This window comes from Mus caroli, unplaced genomic scaffold (assembly GCF_978045245.1).
Source record: "Mus caroli unplaced genomic scaffold, Mus_caroli_1 scaffold_12, whole genome shotgun sequence".
Classification (NCBI taxonomy): Eukaryota; Metazoa; Chordata; class Mammalia; order Rodentia; family Muridae; genus Mus; species Mus caroli.
In genome coordinates this window covers 15,145,001-15,163,845 of record NW_028227267.1, presented here as the reverse complement: position 1 = coordinate 15,163,845, position 18,845 = coordinate 15,145,001, and the positions used below count along the sequence as shown (strand labels likewise).

The window sequence follows — 18,845 nt, the reverse complement described above, 5'->3', positions numbered from 1 at the left end:
GGTGGTGCATGCCTTTAATCCTAGTACTTAGGAGGCAAAGACATAGGGAATCTCTGAGTTCAAGGCCAGCCTGGCCAACAGAGTGAGTGAGGTCCAGGACAGTCAAGGGTACACAGAAAAACCCTGTGTCAAAAGAAGGAAGAGGAGGAGGAAGAGAAGGAAAAAGAGGAAGAGGATGAAGAAGAGGGGGGGAGGAACAGAAAGAAAGAAAGAGAGAGAGGGGGAGGGAGGGAGGGAGGGAGGAAGGAAGGAAGGAAGGAAGGAAGGAAGGAAGGAAGGAAGGAAGGAAGGAAGGAAGGAAGGAAGGAAGGCAGGCAAAAAGAAAAACACATGACATGTAGTGAGAACAAAGAAATTTAATTTGGTTTTTGTATAGACTATTGTAATTTGGTACTCTGTACTACAAAAATAAAATCACTGGTTGCAATAATACAGGCACAAAATTTTATTAATTAAAGAAACATGGTAGCAGGGTGGGAGGAGATACGGAATGTGGAACAGTTAGAAGGTGGACCGGGAAAGGAGAATAAAATCTGGAGTGTAAAAAAATTTTAAAAATAAAAGACAATAAAAAAAGAAACATGATAGCAATCTATTTGTGTATTGATGGTAGAATGGTTTGAATAAGCATATATATATATATATATATATATATATACATGTATATATATATATGGCTGGAGAGATGGCTCAGCAATTAAGAGCACTGACTGCTCTTCCAGAGGAACTGGGTTCAAATCCCAACACCCACATGGCAGCTCATAACTGTTTGTAACTCCAAGATCTGACACCCTCACACAGACATACATGCAGGCAAAATGCTGATGCATGTAAAATGGAAATAAATAAATAAAAATTAACATTAAAGAAGTAGCTTAAAATAATACATATAGTTATATGTATTTATTTTTATATATATATATCATTGTGAAGTTTTAAAACAAGTTAGCCAGCACTGGAGAACCTAACTCAAAGGACCCCGAGGAGGCCAGCCTGAGTTACATGGAGAAACCATGTCTTGAAGAAAGTAAAGGGGAGTCAGGGTGGGCAGTGAGATGGTTCAGAGCATAAAGCTCTTGCTGCTAAGCCTGGAGACCTGTGCTCAGTCACCAAAACTCACATGGTAAAAGGAACGAATTTATTACTAAAAGTTGTTCTCTGGCCCCTATATAGGTGCTGTAGCATGTGCATGCATGAGTGTATAGCCCCCCCCCCCACACACACACACACAAACAGATAAATGTATCTTTTAAAGTAATGGCTGGGCTGTAGCTCATGGGGTAAGGTACTTAGATAGAATGTACAAGGCCTCTGAGTATGATCCCAGAACCTGAACACACACACACTCACGCGCACACACACACACTCACGCGCACACACACACACATCATCATCATCATCATCAAAAAGTATACTCAAAACTAGCTAGCACTGGAAACCAACCTGAGGAAACTAAGTGGGAAATGGAGAGGAGGTGGGGTGATCTTTTTTCTTTCTTTCCTTTTATATTTTTGAAATTTTCCTGGCTGATATGAACATACAGAACTTTGGAGTGCAACTCTAAGCTTTCTATAAGTAGTCTAAAACTGAATTTTTTTCTGAAGAGTTAAATGTTATGCATGGACAACAGGGAATCACTGAAGGTGTCTGATCAAGGGAATGATGTAGTCAAGGAAACTAGCCAGGCAGGTATGACAGATGGATCAGGTATGACAGATGGATCAGGTAAGAGCAAGAGTCTGAGATAGGCAGGAGAATGAGCCGGCTATCATAGCAGCAAAGGACTGACAGAGATTACCATATGTGAAGAGGCCCAGAAGAAAGGGGGCCACAGGATGGGCAGCTCACCCAGGAGAGTCTTAAACCCTAGATGTGTTTGCCTGAACTGGGAGGAACGGTCATGAGAAGAGGCAAGTTTCCTCCTTCATCCTGTCAGTCAGCACGCCTTCCACTCTGAAAGTCCAAGTAAGGTGTTGCACCTCTTCAACTCCTCCAGCTTCCTTTAAAAAAAAAAAAAAGATTTATTTATTTTATGTGTATGAGTACACTATTGCTCTCTTCAGACACACCAGAAGAGGGCATCAGATCCCATTACAGATGGTTGTGAGCCACCATGTGGTTGCTGGGAATTGAACTCAGAACCTCTGCAAGAGCAGTCAGTGCTCTTAACCACTGAGCCATCTCTCCAGCCCCTCAAGCTTCTATTTAATTGACATTTACAATATAAAAATCAACATAGTCATATTTCTCATGAGATTTGTGTTATTTCCCCTCTCTAAACTGAGAATGTCATAGGATCTGAGAAGACTTCATGGTGCCCCTTCCAAAGTGCAGTGAGCCTGAGATGTAATTATCCACACAATCGACATCATTGAGTTTATTTATCTTCATCCCTTGGAAGAAAGGGCTCTGCCCTTGGAGTTTACCATCCCAGGGAGAAGACAAACTCTCCACAGAACATCCTGTTACAGCTGAGGTTACAGGGAGTATGCATGAGGTGGCCTCTACTTGAAGCTGTAAGGAAAGGGAAGGGGAGTCAGATGGAGAGGACAGGACAGAAGGCATCAGCAAAGCCCTTGGGGTGGGAAGTAGCCTGGCCTATTGGAGCAATCAAAAGAAAGCCAGGGATAGTGGGAACTCTGGATGAGTGGGAGCAAGAGGCTAAGGCCCCTGGAAGCCAGATCAGATCAGCCATGAGAAACAGGTCCATAGTGGTGCTAAGAACCACTAGAACCTACACATGTTTTTAAAAGAGAAAGAAGCCCTCAGCTTCCAGACACAGCTTTGTTGTTGTTATCATTGTTGTCGTTGTTTGGGAGTTTTGTTATTGTTGCTTGGTTTTTTTGTTGTTAATCCAGTCTCACCAGGTCTCAGATGCTGAGATTACAGGAACAGACCACACTTACTTTGTGGTGAGTGCTGGGAACTGAGCTCAGGGCTTCTGTGTGTCTGTCCCTGCTTTACTCAACCACCACCCCTACCCCAGAGAGCTCTCTGGCCCTCCTGGCTGAGACTTCCCGGGAGAAACCAGGATGCTCAATGGTCAGCTTTCCCAGGAGGCCACCCCAGTGACACCTCTCAAATCCTCTATACAATTCAGTGCTCCTCTCAGCTCCACATGCATACAGTTAGCAGGGCAAACATCCCAGACTTCAGAAGTCTTGCCCCAGGATCTGAAGAGAAAGGAAGGGATGTGAGGAAGGCAAGGCCGATAACTCCTCTCTGTGCTCAATTTATCTCTAAAACAGGATATTCACAGCAACTGTCTCAGAGGGTTGCTTTGAGGACATAATTCACACAGAATTCTTTTATAGTACAGACACAAAACAATCTATCAAAAAGTGTTAGTATTTTGTCCCTTGTTTTTCATCTTTGTTTTGTTTCCCCATCCACAGACTACTTGCTCTAATTTGGACAACTGATTACATATGAATGGTCACTTCCTTTAAATGAGATATAGATTTATTTAATGACATGCAGTTGCATAAAAGTATTTAATGTGGAAAAAACAGTTTTGTTCCTACTGAAAGATGAGACCCCGAGGCACTGGGTGTACTCCCACCTATTCTACACAGAACCTATGGTTGAATACCAGAGAAAGCGTGAAGGACTCTGCACCAGGTGAGTCCACCAAAGGACGGAAGTTTGGATAAATCTTGGCTTGGGGGGTGGGTGGACTCTACCTGGGGCCTAGGCTCTTGATAGTAGGTCCTTCTGTTCTCAGGATGTAAAAAGAAAGTAAAGGCAGGTAGGAAAAGGGAGCTGCCACTGCCTTCAGGCTTTGGACTGGTACTGAAGAAACTCTCAGCGATGAGGACTGAATTGTAGGAGGCGGGTCGACGCGGCAGAGGGCGGAGCCCACGTCAGCCCTCAGCCCCACCCCAGCGGAAGTGCTGCTGGGCCCGCCCACCCCTGGGTCTCAACCCTCTCGCGCTCAATTCGGCTCTTAGAGCGACTTAAACCTGCACCCCAGCTTCGGGTCTAGAAGGAGGATCCTGGCTCGGAACAACTGGCTGCTCTCTGACCCTCCCACTTCCCCGCCCTCCCCATCCTTTCTCGGTTATCCGCGGGGCCGCTGGCGCCGCTGAGAAGCTCACAGGTAAAGTGTGGGCAAGTAAGGGCGCAGGTGTAGGTGCCTCCCGGGAAAGATTGACTTGGAGAAAGGAAGAGACTGTATTGATCCTGCAGTGGTGGGGAGAGAGAACGCGGAGCCCCGGAATGGTGCTGGAGCTGGGCAGATAGAAGGGGCGGGACTGAAGCCTTCAGCTTGGGGGCCGGATCATTTGTGTCCCCGCGTCTTGAGCAGTCTCCATTGTGCCTGGAAGCTGTTGAACTGAATAGATGGGGAGGGGGGTCGGGCGGTGACAACTGAAGATTGTCCCCCACCCACTCTGCGTGGTGACTGCGTACTGACAGCTGCCCCACCGGGTGCGCACACTCCCATGTTTGCAGAATGAAAATCAATAAAATCGATGTACTGGCAAAGAACACGAAACACGTTAGGTTATTATTATTATTACTTGTGTGTGTTAAACTCTTCCTTCTTTAAACTTCTTTCTTGGAAAATGTGGCTTCAGCTTCAAAGAAGGTTACAAATTATCTTTTGGTTCCCCCCGAAGATTAGGAAACTTGCACTTGGTCCCAAGCCGGGCGGACCTCCTCAGGAGGCCTAGCAACGTCGTCAGCGGGAGCGAAGTCCCAGAGCTTGCTCAGCTTCCAGACACAGCTTTTCTCCGCGCCCCATCATCTGCATTTTAGGGAGATGAATCCCCTCCATTTACCGGTCTCCAGTTTACCACTCCCACGCCCCAGGGGCCCGCGCCTCCTCCCCTCCCCCCACCCCACCCCACTCCCGCTCTCCCGGTCGCTTTAAATAATGATATTTGCATGCAAGGAGCGATTCATAAATATGTCAGGGCCGGTGAAATATAGGCAACATTTCAAACTTTCTATTTAAAAAACATGAATTATGGCTGCGAAAAATGTGTTCCCATTTAAAGGCGATACGAAGTATTTGGTGTCTCGTCCCCGGGCCCATCCATCATGCAGACAATAAAGAGAGTTTTTCGCCCTGACACTCGGGATTTATGGGCGCCCTTCTCTGCCCTCATCACTCACCCACTACGGCCAGCCTGGGGACAGGCCGGGCGGAGAGACTGGCAGCCGCCCCCCGCCTGAGTCCAAGCGCTCGGTTTGCACCTTTGCTGGGACCCCAAATCCACGAATCTCCAAGGGAAGCGCCTCGAGTTAGGGGATCTAGAAGGGTCTGGGCAACCACGTGTGCGTGGGATCCACACATTCATCCTCCCGAAGCAAGTTTTCCTCCGGGGCTGAGGCCGAAACGGCCCTGTGAGTGCCCTCTTCAGAAGTCCGGCTCAGAGCTGGAAGTTTGCTGCGCAGGTGGCCCCAGGTAACTTACACTCTAGCTGGAAGTTAGGGCAGAGAGCTAGGCCAGGGACTGCTCAGATAGACTTTTAACCACTCTTCCCCACAGAAGGTGATCTGGACTCAAATTTTCTCAAGCTGGATCAGGCGGAGTATTCTGGGCAAGGCTCTGTACAAAGCTACTTCTCCTTTACCACCCGGTGCGAACTGTAGTCACCCATGCTGGGCGTCGGCAGCAGACCGGAGGTGGGCACTAAGGAGTAACAGAAATAAGGAAAAGGGTGCCTTCAATTTGCCTATGGCCAAGCTAGGCCACCAGGTCCTCTCCCTCGTGTGCTCATACTAACTTTGTCCTCCCAAAGCCGCCTCTGATTCTCTGGAGAAAACTTGCTTGAAGCAAAGTTCAGACTCTGCTGTGGAATTTGCTTTCAGTTTTCGCTGGGGGCGGACTCAAGAAACCCTGTAGGTTTCTAACGCTTGAGCAGATGTGGGGGCTACTAGGCCATGAAACCTTGGGCACCAAGAGAACAGTAGGGCTGAAACCACTGCCTCCTAGGCATGGGGAGTCATCTCGCGCCTGCAACTGAGCCGAGGCTCACCGGTACATGCCACCCGGGAGACATTTTCAGTTGGATGCCTGCTGGTTGGACTTACTCAGTTTAATATGACACCAACGAAGGCCAGAGAAATCCTGTCGATTCTAAAAATGACAAGATTGAATTTATTGCAGAGCCATGTGTAAGCTTTATCCATGTGAAGGTAAAATTATACAAACATCTCAGTGCTCAGTACCAACACCATTTATTGCTTCTGGCTTCAAGGGCACATAACATAAGTCTGGAAATTGATGCCTATAGGATAAAAATACATATTCTTACATTCTAAATGTGTGCACATATAACTAAATTGGGAAAATTATAAAGCAAGGGTTGGTTTATTTGTCCTTACTTGTGATGTATTTTTTACATCCCTTGCTTGAGTGTTATTGGGGCCCAAGATAGAACTTAACGTCTAAATAATCACCTAGTGAATATTTCCTACAGCCAGAGCTGAATAGAGCTCTGTCTATAGCTCTTTAGGTATCTGCAGTACAGTGGAGGTGACATAAATAAATGCATAAGAAATCCAGGTAGGCAGATAACTGAGCCACCGTGCATCATTCAATATGTGTGTGTGTGTGTGTGTGTGTGTGTACACATATATATTACATTATATTTTATATATATACATATGTGAATATACAGTATTTCTGAGTTTAGAAATAAATTATTTTTATAAGCCTGGAAAGTAAGTACGAACTGAGGGACTTTGAGGGGCCTTGTGTGGGGATCCCTAGTCCTGCAGCCCAGGGCACCAAGCAGTCTGAAATAGGTCTTGTTGGATAGTCCCAGCCTTCAATGCCAGCAAAACAGCTGCCAGCTGGGGACGCTTAGTGTGGGTGTTCTGCAGAGCACCTTTGAGCTCTTACGGATGGCAACCCCAGACAGTGTCTTAGAGAAGATCTGGCATTTAAATTAGTAGGCCCTGGATCCCTCCAACCACCCTTTCCCCTCAGACACTTCAGCCAGCTCTCTGTCCTAGCTTAATCTGGTTCTGGCAGTGGCCACTTGGGTCTGAGCTTGGACCAAAGCATATCATAGAAAGGTGGTTGGTGCTCAACTCAACATTACAAAAATGGGAAGCCAGAGACACCAGCAAGAAGGCCACAATTCAGAGATCTAGAAGCCAAACCCCTTCCAGTCCTTGAGGCTCTAGCTTGAGGTCATAGAAGAAATAACCTAGGTGTATTTACTAAGAAATCCTAGGCACTCCTTCATACTAAGTGCTGAGATCCCGTGGTGAGGCAACGCCCGCCTGGTGAAGCTCCACAGAGGCTATTGGCCTGGTCAAGAAGGCTGGAACTGTAAAATTCCAGGACAAGATACTGATCCCAAACAGGGGACTTGCAACAGCCCACATATTTAGCTATCCTGCACTGGCTGAATTAATTCCCTGTCCCCAAATACACAAAACCTTTATGAGCCTCTAAAAGTCCTAGCTTGGGAAAGAAACTAGGGGGAATATTTATTTATTTGCAGGAAAAAAAAAAAAAAACCCGAGACTCACATGCACTCCTGTGGAGAAAGAAAGAACCCGGGCCCTGAGAATGTCCTGTTCTACCATGCAGAGATTTATACATGGAGCAGGCGGGGAGGCAAGGGAGACAGAGTAAGGCAATAAGAAATATTCCCTGACAACTCAGAAAAAGGAAAAGAGAGAGGAAATGAAGAAGGAAAGGTTCAGAGAGTTAAAAATAAATAAAATAAAATAAAATAAAATAACTATAATGGAAACAAAAAGAGGCAAACCCAGAAGAGTGCAGACTATGTTGAGGTCCCAGGACTAAGCCGGGCCACAAGTCTTGTCCCGCCCTAAGTCTCCCTGGTTTGAAAAGCTGTTAGGCTTGGGCGTGACCATCATCTCAGCGGCCCCTGGGAATCTTGGGTCTAACTGTAATTTGGTGGGGAGGGAATGGGTCCAGCAGCCTCAGCTCGCTCTTTCCCTCACTCCTCCAGGGAGGATTGCTCAGCGGAACAGAACCTGGGTGCAGAGACCCCTGGGGGCCTGCGCCAGTCCAGGACTCTTAGGGCGCTCTGGGCCAGGCTTTCCAACTTGCCGGGCCTGACCTGTCAGGCGGATTATCTTCGAGGGAGATTAATAGGGGAGGCGGGCTGCAATAATAATCGTTTTGTTTGATGTGACAACTCTGATAGGCGTTGATTTACTTACAAACTGATAGGCTTTTAATTGAGCGCCTCCGCCGAGCCAGAGATGAAAGGGAAGCGGTGGTGAAAGGCGGCCCGCCTGCCCTCCGGCCTCAATACTGATTAGCCATCTCGACAGTGAATAGTTCAAGGCATTTTCAAACTTTTTTCCTCGGCTCTCTTCCCTTCTGCCTTCTTCCCTCCACCTCCTCCTCAAATATCTGCCATGCCCACACCCTATTTTTTAGAAAACAAATCATGTCCATTGTGTGCAAATAAAATCCGCAGGACGTCCATGCCAACCACCTCTGAGGGTTGGAAGCATTAGGCCTAGCCTGAAGTAATTAATAACAATACACCCCCCCCCAACTTCCATAGCTTACTCGGCCTTCAGAGATTTGGCCTCCCTTGAGAGGTGCGCAGGCTCAGATGCTGGTGCCTCCCCAAAGCCCAGGGAACGCAGACCCCCAGGCGCCCCCGTGCGCTCCAACCTTCGGAGTTGAGTTTTAACGCGGCGGTCGGAGCTCACCGAGCCCGGCGGTGCACACCCGTGAGCGCGTGTAATCTACGTGGGACGAGAGCCATTCCACGATTCTACCAGTCTTGAAGAGCTGGGGTGGCCTCCCTTGAACTCCCTTGAACTGCCCAGCGCAATGTGAAATTGAGAATTGGAGGAAAAGAGACAAACTGAGCCTAGAAACTGACCCCCCCCCCCCCCCGAGCGAAGAGGACACCCTAGGCCCGCGCTTGCTCCTGCTCTCCTCAGTTCTGTCCACAGCATCAGCTCTCACTCTCCAGGCCTATGAGAGAGGCCAATATGGCAGGTGGCCCAAGGCCTAACTTCCTATGCTAGGACCACAGGCGCTGAGGGTGACACCTTTAGAGCCATACAGTGGGAGACACCGGCAGGCACTAACACCCCGCAGGCTACAAGCAGCTTCAGAGACCTTGCCCGGCAGAGTTCGGGGTTGCCATTCTGGTAAAACGTAAGCTGGACTCCTGTCTCCAGAGATCATTCAGGCACCTTCACAAAGGTGCCTGTGCTCTTGCCATAGTCTCACAGATTTACCTTTCTCAATTGTCGCAGGAGGATCACAAACAGCCAATGCTCTACACACACACACACACACACACACACACACACACACACACACACCAGCCCCAGCCGCTCTTCTTTCCAAATTACCATTAATCGAGTTACCATCCCATTAGCTTTGCCAACCTAAGGAATCAAGGAATAAAATCAAAAGTATGTGAAAGAATACTTACGAGAAAATTATATAACTCACCCCCACCCCAGAAAGTTCTCGTCATCCGCGTGGACAGAAACAGAAGGGAAGGGGGACTGGGATGGTAGGAAAGAAATAGGCTGGCAAACAGAAGGAAAGTCCCCTGAGCGTACCCGGTTCAGCTCAGGGTGCGCGGTGGTCCGAACCCGGTCTCCAGGCTGGGCCCCCGCCCCTGCGCAGGGCGCAGATCGGCTCCCGGCTCCCAGCTCTCCCAGCCCCACCATTTATCAAAAGGACTTGACAACAAAAGAAGAGCTCTGCGGAAAAGTGGGGGGAGGGGAAATTCAAAGTATCCCAAGTCCCTCCGAGCAAGGGGGTGTGTCCTCTTCTCATCCCCTTCTACTTTCTACGAGTTTCTGGGGGTAACCCCGGAGCGGACGTTATGGAAGTCGCCCAGCGGCACAGGAGTGCGTACGCACTGTGCACCCAGATCCAGGTACAAGTCAGCACGCACAGCGCCTCCCCTCTTCTTTCCAAACAGCCCGAGCAACGGCGCAAATCGAGGGGAACGCCGAAGTCCCGCTCCGCTTCCCTGGAAGAACCGGTTTCCACAGGCAGCCGCCCCTCCCTCTCGCGTTCCTTCCCTCTCCTCTCCCCGCATAGGTCAGTCCTGTCTGGATGGTCTACATCATTCCGTCCAGCAGCCAGATTATGTCCCGGCTCCCAGGATTGTCGGGATGGCGAGCGGAGGGTAGTGGCGAAGGACCCGGGAGAGGAGGAGAGCGAGCCTGAGACCTGTTTGCCTATGCACATGGTCAGGCCTCTTCTCTTGAGCTATTCAACTCTCGCTAAGAACACGGGCCACAAAATTAAGGAGGTTTATCCTACAAGTAACCCTCAGAACTCGGGCTATATTTGATGGCATGGCTCTTTGGAAAGAAGTTCCCGAGTCTGGGGTGGGAACACTACAGAGGTCGACAACTGGACATCCTCAAGTTACATGCCCGGGAGGGATTATGCCAGAGAGGCGGGAAACCTCTGCGTTAGACGTCGTCTCCAGCGTCGTTCTTAGGTACTAAGCAGACCCGAACTGGGCAACCCGGATTGACCGAAGCACCCAAAGGTGGAAGGTGTGTCTGTCTCCACAACCCTAAGAGGGAGTGAGCACATCCCAGGCCGGTGCTCCAGACTCGGGGTCCTGGGTGCACCTGCGCACTTTACTCTCACTATTTCATTTTCCTGACGGTGGACGCCCCTTTCCCCTCTTTCTTTTTCTTACACACCCTCTACACACACACACACACACACACACACACACACACACACAGGTTCCAGGAGGCTGCTGCTCTTTCCCCCTCCTTCAGTTTCTTCTCGGTCTCTTCCTTCCTCTGTCTCACTCTGGGTCTCTCTTTTTCCCTTCAAGTCTCACCCGCCTTGTAATCAGCAACAAAAGCTGACATAAATCACGGGCAGATTGACAAGAGCTGACAAATAACTGATTGATTGCGGTCGAGGCACATTGACAATTGATGGAGGGGTGGAGATGCCCAGAGAAACGGGGGGTGCGGGGGGGAGGGTAGCAAGACGAAAGCAAGAATGGGGGGGACTGAAGTGTGAAACAGGGGAAACATGTGACCCCCGCTCAAGCCCCAATCTGAGCGTCCTCCGGTGTCACGTGACCGGGAAGGGCGGAGAGCCCGGCGCTCGTCGCGAGGACGAGCAGCCACCGCCTCCGTTGCCCTTCTAGCTTCTGGTTTCTCTGCTGCTGAACCTCTGGAAATTCAAGCGGGCGGGCAGACTTTCTGCAGCATCGACTTTCCTTACCCGGGTGGCCGCGCCACGCGAAATCTTAATTTCCGAAAAGATTTTTTGTGTACAGGCCCCCACTCATCCCTGGAGTTGACTGTTCAGCAGGTATCCACATTACCGCCTGCGTTTCTTCTCCCGAAGTCTGTTAACACTCCCTCCCTCCAAAGGTTTCAGTTTGTTTTCCTGTTGGGAAAACGAAGAACGACGAAGAGAAAAAAGAAGGAAGGCGGTAGATGACAAACGTAGAATAAATGTCCATCTCGTCCGGGTAGCGAAATCGAGGGAGGGGACAAGCCGAGGGGCGGCGAAGAGGGAGCTGCCCATTAAAACCAGCTCTAAGAGTCCTGGCGGCGGCGGCGGCGGCGGCGCGGGACGCGTCACATCCCCTTGACCCTCCAATCACCTCGGGCTCCCATTTGATTGGAAGGCGGCAAAGGCTTTAATCTCCCCCTCGGTGCAGCTGCTTTTGAAGTGAGTTTCCTCGCCAGAGCCCCGGCTGGACAAGCAGCGACACACATCGCAGAGCGCAGCGCCGGCTCGGGGCCGGGAGAGCGCAGCGCAGGGCGCAGCCCGAGACAGACACCGCGCATCGCGGGGGCACTCCCGCAGTCTGTCCTGCTCTTCTAGCCCCGCCACGGCTCCTCTGCGGGCCACCCAGGATTATTCGCTTCTGGCTCCCGGCGGCGAGAAAGCGCGCGGGGCTCCCGCGTCCGCCGCGCCAGCTCCTCCTCCAGCTGCTCCCGCTCCCCGGGCGAGCGCGCAGCCCCGAGCCCGCCCCGCGCGTCTCGGAGCCCTCCCCCCCGCTGCTCCCATGCGCGCGGGTGGGTCATGAGCACAGCGCCCTCGCTTTCTGCCCTAAGAAGCAGTAAGCACAGCGGCGGCGGCGGCGGCGGCGGCAGCGGCGGTGGCAGCGCGGACCCTGCCTGGACCAGCGCGCTTTCTGGAAATTGCTCCGGCCACGGCCCAGGCTCCTCCCCGGCCGGCAGCACCAAGCCTTTTGTGCACGCTGTGCCCCCCTCTGACCCCCTGCGCCAGGCTAACCGCCTGCCCATCAAGGTGCTGAAGATGCTGACGGCACGGACTGGCCACATTTTGCACCCAGAGTATTTGCAGCCCCTGCCTTCCACGCCCGTCAGCCCCATCGAGGTAAGGACCTTCTCTCAGGGTCAAGCTGGGACCCCTACCAGGGCTGCCTTCCTGTGGGGTTTCTTTCCCCCTGGGATCTGGGGCGCTCGGGGTGGGGGTAGGGGGCAGTCGAAGTGATTCAGCTCCAGGATGGGCGGAAAGGACAGTACTTCCTCAACCTTAGTCAGAAGAGAGCAAGGAGATGAAATTGGGTGCAAATTCTAAAGGGCAAAGCCACACAAACTTGTCTCCTTTTTGTATTAAAGTCCCTATGTACCTGGCCCTCCCCCATCGGCCCCAAGGCGGACAAGGGCCTGTATACTGTTCCAAAGTCGCCTTCCTCAGAAGCTGGTGTATTTACACAGCCTCGGAGGCGCCAACCACTCTAGCACTCACACTTTAGAATCAAGGAGTGTGTGCTGGGGAAGAGGGTACAATTCTGGATCTAAAGGGATGAAAACCAAAACATTTGCGAGAGATTGTTCCCAAATCTAAGTAGTGACTAAAGAATTCAGGAAGGATCCTAGAGCGGCCAGGGGGTTCTGGCATCTTTCCCAAGGATACGGAGTGGGGTGCCACTTAGAATTGCGCCTGGAAGTTGAAATGCTTTTCGCGGGCTGTTATGAAGGGCACTAGAACCCTAAGTGCAGGGTTTCTAAAGGGTTTCTCTCTTTCTCTGTGTGAACCCCTCCCCATCTGACTCCGCAGCTGGACGCCAAGAAGAGCCCACTGGCGCTGCTGGCTCAAACATGTTCGCAAATAGGGAAGCCGGACCCTTCGCCCTCTTCCAAACTCTCCTCGGTCGCCTCCAACGGCGGCGGCGCGGGTGGTGCAGGCAACGGGGCCGGGGGCGACAAGGACGCCAAGTCGGGCCCCTTGAAGCTGAGCGACATCGGCGTGGAGGACAAGTCGAGTTTCAAGCCTTACTCCAAACCCGGTTCAGATAAGAAGGAGCCGGGAGGCGGCGGCGGAGGCGGCGGCGGCGGGGGCGGCGGCGGGGGTGTTGCTGCGGAGAAGTCAGGATTCCGGGTACCGAGCGCCACCTGCCAGCCATTTACGCCCAGGACAGGCAGTCCCAGCTCCAGCGCCTCGGCCTGTTCGCCGGGAGGCATGCTGCCCTCCGCCGGGGGCGGCCCAGAGGGCAAGGACGACAAGAAAGATCCGGAAGCTGGCGGCGGTGGCAGCAGCAAAAGCTCCGGGGGCGCCTCGGCGGACGGGGTACCCGCCGGGCTGGGGCACGGCCGGATTAGCTGCGGCGGCGGAATTAACGTGGACGTGAACCAGCACTCGGAAGGGGGTCCAGGAGGCAAGGCTCTAGGCTCGGACTGTGGCGGCTCTTCCAGCTCAAGCTCGGGTTCCGGCCCCAGCGCGCCCACCTCGTCGTCCGTGTTGGGCTCCGGTCTGGTGGCCCCGGTATCTCCCTACAAACCGGGCCAGACAGTGTTCCCTCTACCCCCTGCGGGCATGACCTACCCAGGCAGCCTGGCTGGGGCCTACGCTGGCTACCCGCCCCAGTTCCTGCCACACGGTGTGGCGCTCGACCCCACTAAGCCTGGCAGCCTGGTAGGGGCTCAGCTGGCAGCGGCCGCAGCCGGCTCTCTTGGCTGCAGTAAGCCAGCGGGTTCGAGTCCTCTGGCCGGGGCGTCGCCTCCATCAGTGATGACAGCTAGTTTGTGCCGGGACCCATACTGCCTCAGCTACCACTGCGCCAGCCACTTGGCGGGGGCTGCAGCCGCCAGCGCCTCGTGCGCTCATGATCCGGCCGCTGCAGCAGCAGCGCTCAAATCGGGATACCCGCTAGTATACCCCACGCACCCACTGCACGGCGTGCACTCCTCGCTGACGGCTGCGGCCGCTGCGGGCGCCACACCACCCTCCCTAGCCGGCCACCCCCTCTACCCCTACGGTTTCATGCTCCCTAACGACCCGCTCCCCCACATCTGCAACTGGGTGTCTGCTAATGGGCCGTGCGACAAGCGCTTCGCCACTTCCGAAGAGCTGCTGAGCCACTTGCGGACCCATACGGCCTTCCCAGGGACAGACAAACTGCTGTCGGGCTACCCCAGTTCTTCGTCTCTCGCCAGCGCCGCCGCAGCAGCCATGGCTTGTCACATGCACATCCCCACGTCGGGCGCACCGGGCAGCCCAGGGACTCTGGCGCTGCGCAGCCCCCACCACGCACTGGGACTCAGCAGCCGCTACCACCCGTATTCCAAGAGCCCGCTCCCCACGCCCGGTGCCCCAGTGCCGGTGCCTGCCGCCACCGGACCGTACTACTCCCCTTATGCCCTCTACGGACAGAGACTGACCACTGCCTCCGCACTGGGGTATCAGTGAGGGCGGCCCAGAGGAATTTGGAAAAAGAGGAAGGAGCTGGGGGATGGGAGGAGCGAGGGAGGGGCAGGACCCGAGCGAGGTTCCTGACACCCGCAGGGGCAGAAGACCCGGGCTACGGAAGGGAAAAGAAAGTTTAAATCTTACCTATCCACCCAACCACCGAGATCGAGCGAGCCTGGATGCGAAACTTCTCCTCCACCCCTACTCCCCCAATCAAACTTTATAAAAGTTGAAAAAAATCATTTGACTTTTTATAGAAAAAGAAGGAAAACTAATTGAAAAAGTGTTCATCTGAGGACTTCGCCGGTGAACATTGGTATTTATTTATGTTAGCTCCAAGCGGACCCGTGGTTCAAAAGTGCATTATTTAGTTTGAGCTCCGTAGGTTAAAAGGAGGAGGGGGGAAATTAAAACTCGAGGGTAAATATGTGGAAAACAAACCCTCCGATCCCTTGTAGAGTATAAATAAAAACAAAACCGCTACAGAATTAGGGGTCTTCTCTTTAATGTTACTTTAAAATTGCTATGATTGTATTGTGCGTTCTTATTTAATGTCTGATTGAAACTCAAATTTACATGCATGTTTGTTACAAAAAAGAAATGAAAACGACGAAACAAAATAGGTCACAATTTGCCAACTCTGATTTCAAATTGCAATTATTTTTAAGGTGTATACCATCGAAAGAGAATGGGTATTTTTTTGTATGTATTCTGGAAGAAAACAAAAAAAAAGGAAAAACAATTCTATTCCAAAACCTCATTTGCCTTATTTTGTTCTTTAAAAGGAACACTTAACTATTTTTAATTTTTAAGTCCACCCGCTGAGAAGGGGACAAGGTTTACGTCATGTGCTAAAATAATAGACAATGTATCGCTTTAAAGATTAAAATTCCGTATATTTGATGTATTAAAAGGTTTTACTTCTTATTATCTTTTTATTTTTTCCTTTTATTAAAGCGGTTTCAGCCGCTGCGGATTCCCGGGACTTCCCTAATATCTTTAGCCCAGGATCGTGGCTATGAATTTCCTACTGCTTTGTTGTGATTTTCTTGAATAGACGAAAGCTTCAGAAGGGCTGGCCAGCTGAATGATTGGCCTTAGGGGAAAATGTTTTTTTTCAAGAAAGAATTCCAATGTGGAAAGATAGTAGCCTTGTCTAATTGCTCATTTCGTTTTTATTTAAATCTCTAGGAAGCTGCTGTGTGAAAAGTGAAAGCAGAGAAAATAGAAGCTTTGGCTTTTGTTAAATTTCCATTTTAAGGGTGGGGGGGGCGTTTGAGTTTCGTTTTGTGCAAAGAGTAGAGCAGGCTGGGACTCGCCCGGCTGAGCCAGAGCCCCCCCCCCTCCCCCCGGGACGCGCGACTGCCTAGCCGTTCCCCTGTTCGCAGTTCAAGCATCCTGGGCCTGGGGCAGACAGCCGGGACAGACTAGCAGGGATGGGACCTGGAGACCTGGAGAGAGCCGGCAGGACCTTCTTGTCCTTCTGGAACAAAGTGAGTTTTTTAGACCTAGAGATAGTCAAATATCCCAACCCCCTTCACACCCTGCCCACCCCACCCCACCCGCCGCCTGTCTTCTTCCTGCTGGAGTTGGAGCGGGTGGCAGGCCTTCTCCCAGGCTGCTTTTCCCTGTGCAGATCGCTCCGCAGCGGGTGCGGTTGCCCAGTCCGGGTTGCAAGAGTGCGCTCCGGCGCCAGGAACCCAAAAATCCCCTTTTAAACTCAGCAATGCGGGTTTAAAACTCGCCAATGTCTTGGCGGCCCTGCTTCACCTCACAGAAGCGATTTGGGGCTGTTCAGGGCGAAGGGCGCGGCAGGATCCGTGTGTGGATCCCCGCTGCGTGCTCCCTTCTTCCCAACTTGAGCCTCATCACCCGGCAGCAGAAGCTCCGGAAGAACAGGGTAGGAAGATGGCCGGGTCTCAGCGAGACCGAGAGGCCCTTGCTGGAGCTGGAGTTCTTCAGCTGTTGGAGCGCTGGGCACAGGACACCCTTCGGTAGATCCTGGGACCAGAGAGTTAAGGACGTAGAGCGCGCACCCCATGGCGCACCCTCCTGGAGTTAGGCCTTTCTGGGTTCTCCCAGCCTCTGGCTTCCCTCTGCCCCAGCTCTCTCTGTCGTCTTTGAGCCACGCGCCAAGTCTACCCTCCGCTTTGGACCTTGGGAGGAACAGCCATCCGGGCCCTGATGCCATTTGCACAGGACTTTTAGATTTTTTGGCTTTTTAGATTTTTTTTTTTCCACCCTGCTCCTTAGCACCAGCCTAACGCAAGGGGAACCTTCCCCCGGGTGGCACGCACAGCGGACCGGCGCAGGAGCAGACTTTGGGAAGACTCTCTGGCTTCCCTGCTGCTTCCCCGAAGGGTGCAGCCTGCCGGCCTGAAACTCTGGCACCCAGAGCTGGCGCCGGGAGAAGGAACACTGCGTCCTTGCTGCCACTCTGGTTCGGAGGAGAGACACTAGGCTGGCCTGAGCTTCTTGAGAACATGGGCCAGCTCACCACCCCAGGTGCTTGGACAAACTCCGAGCACCACTAGATTGGGAAGTAGATGATGCCATCGAAGCACACATCTCAGGACCCCGGCCTTGGAATCTGAAAGGCAGGCCACTGTCTAAGCCCCCTCACCAGTACCAGCCACAGGCCGCTGGCATTGGGACCCACAAGCTTCGCCCACCACGACCATGCATCTTTGGGGCAGGGGTTCTTTTGTCGCTTCGCCCTGCCCACCAGAAAAAAAAAAAAAGAAAAAGAAAAAGAAAACGCTCTGATAGGGAAGGCCTACACATTCCTCAGCCCTGCAATTTAAGCCTGGGACCTGCAGAAAGACAACTGGGAAGTTCGAGCTTTCGAGCTCCATCTTGGCATTATATTAGCCAAAACAAAACCAGAAAGAAAGAAAGAAAGAGAGAGAGAGAGAGAGAGAGAGAGAGAGAGAGAGAGAGAGAGAGAGAGAAAGGAAGAAAAAAGAGAAAGAGAAACTTTAATAAAACGCTCTTCTGGGAGAAGTTAGGCATAAGCAGCAAAATCCCAGCACCTCGGGGCTGGGGGGTTAAGGCCAGGAAAGATTCCCGACATGTGGGATAGAGCCAAGTCATTCTGGGGCAGTTATAGGATGGAGGGTGCCAGTACGTGTTGCGGGTCCGGGCGGAGTTCTCGAGCCTCCCAGGAGAGACATGCGCCCCTCCCCACGCCATCCTGGAGCAGTCCCCTCCTCCGCCTCTTAGCCGCTCACTCCGCTGTTGTGGAGAGCGCCCCAGCGCTGCAGTCGTCGGCCCGAGCCTGAACCGCGAGCGTGTCCGCTAGGCGGCACTGCAGATCCCAACAGAACCGGGAAAAATACCAGGAACCCAGGCCAGCCCAAAGGCCTCAGGCTGGGTGGTCACCCCAGGACCCCAAGCCGCCTCCACCTCTCTTGCTTTCAGGGGTCCCCCAACCTGTCATCCCTCAGTCATTTCTTGCTGCAAGCCATCTCCTTGCTTGCAAACCACTTCCTTGCTCTTCTTCTACCCATGTAGCTTCCAGTTTAGGGGGCTGCTCCCTACACCACCACCGCCACCACACACACACACACACACACACACACACACACACACACACTCCCGCCCTGTCTTGCATGCTCTTGGGTGTACAAACATCTCCTGCTTGGAGCAGGTGGCCTAGATAGAGTATGAGACTAGGAGTCCTTTGGGGTGCCTGTTTCACAGGCCAAGAGACCCCTCACAGAAGCCTCTTGAGGTCTCTCTACAGGTCTTTCACCTCAATGGGGAAACTAAGGCAAAGTCCAGGACATGAATGGTAGGGCTAGAGGACAAAGCCTTCTCCATTCAATTCTATCCAACATGTTTCCCTCCCTCTGGTGGAGAAGCTAAGTGACCCCTGCATCTTTGCTGTGAGTTGTGACCTTGCTTCTCTTAATGACTACAGCCAACATGTTAGCATTCATCCTATTTAACCTTCACAACACCGCCATGGGGTCATTTACCCCATTTTCCAAATGAGGAAGCTGAGGCTGGGCATGACTCTACCTTGAGGCTTTCAAGCTGCATAAGCAGGGTTCTCACCTTGGCTGCCCCTACAGGAGGAGATTTGAAAATAGGGCAATGCCCGAAACCAGAAGTTGACTTATCTGGTATGGGGTGGGCAGGGGAGGTCCTCTGAGTTATCTTAATTTTTATTATCAAGACTTTTCCAAACACAGAGATTGAAGTAATGGTGTGA

At 52.1% G+C, this 18,845-nt stretch overlaps 1 protein-coding gene and 1 long non-coding RNA gene across 2 annotated transcripts in view; one reads left to right on the top strand and one right to left on the bottom strand.

Annotated features, from left to right (window-relative positions):
* The window catches only part of LOC147001652 (uncharacterized), a 158,765-nt gene that overhangs the window by 15,966 nt on the left and 123,954 nt on the right, over positions 1 to 18,845 (bottom strand). The window contains exon 2 of the long non-coding RNA XR_015044603.1: positions 1,799 to 2,000. This is a non-coding gene — a long non-coding RNA (uncharacterized LOC147001652). The remainder of the gene's footprint in view (positions 1 to 1,798; positions 2,001 to 18,845) is intronic.
* On the top strand, positions 10,983 to 15,819 carry Znf503 (zinc finger protein 503). Its single transcript, XM_029468684.2, has 2 exons — positions 10,983 to 12,313; positions 13,001 to 15,819. The coding sequence occupies exons 1-2, from the start codon at positions 11,996 to 11,998 to the stop codon at positions 14,627 to 14,629; spliced, it is 1,947 nt and encodes a 648-aa protein (XP_029324544.1). The 5' UTR covers positions 10,983 to 11,995; the 3' UTR covers positions 14,630 to 15,819.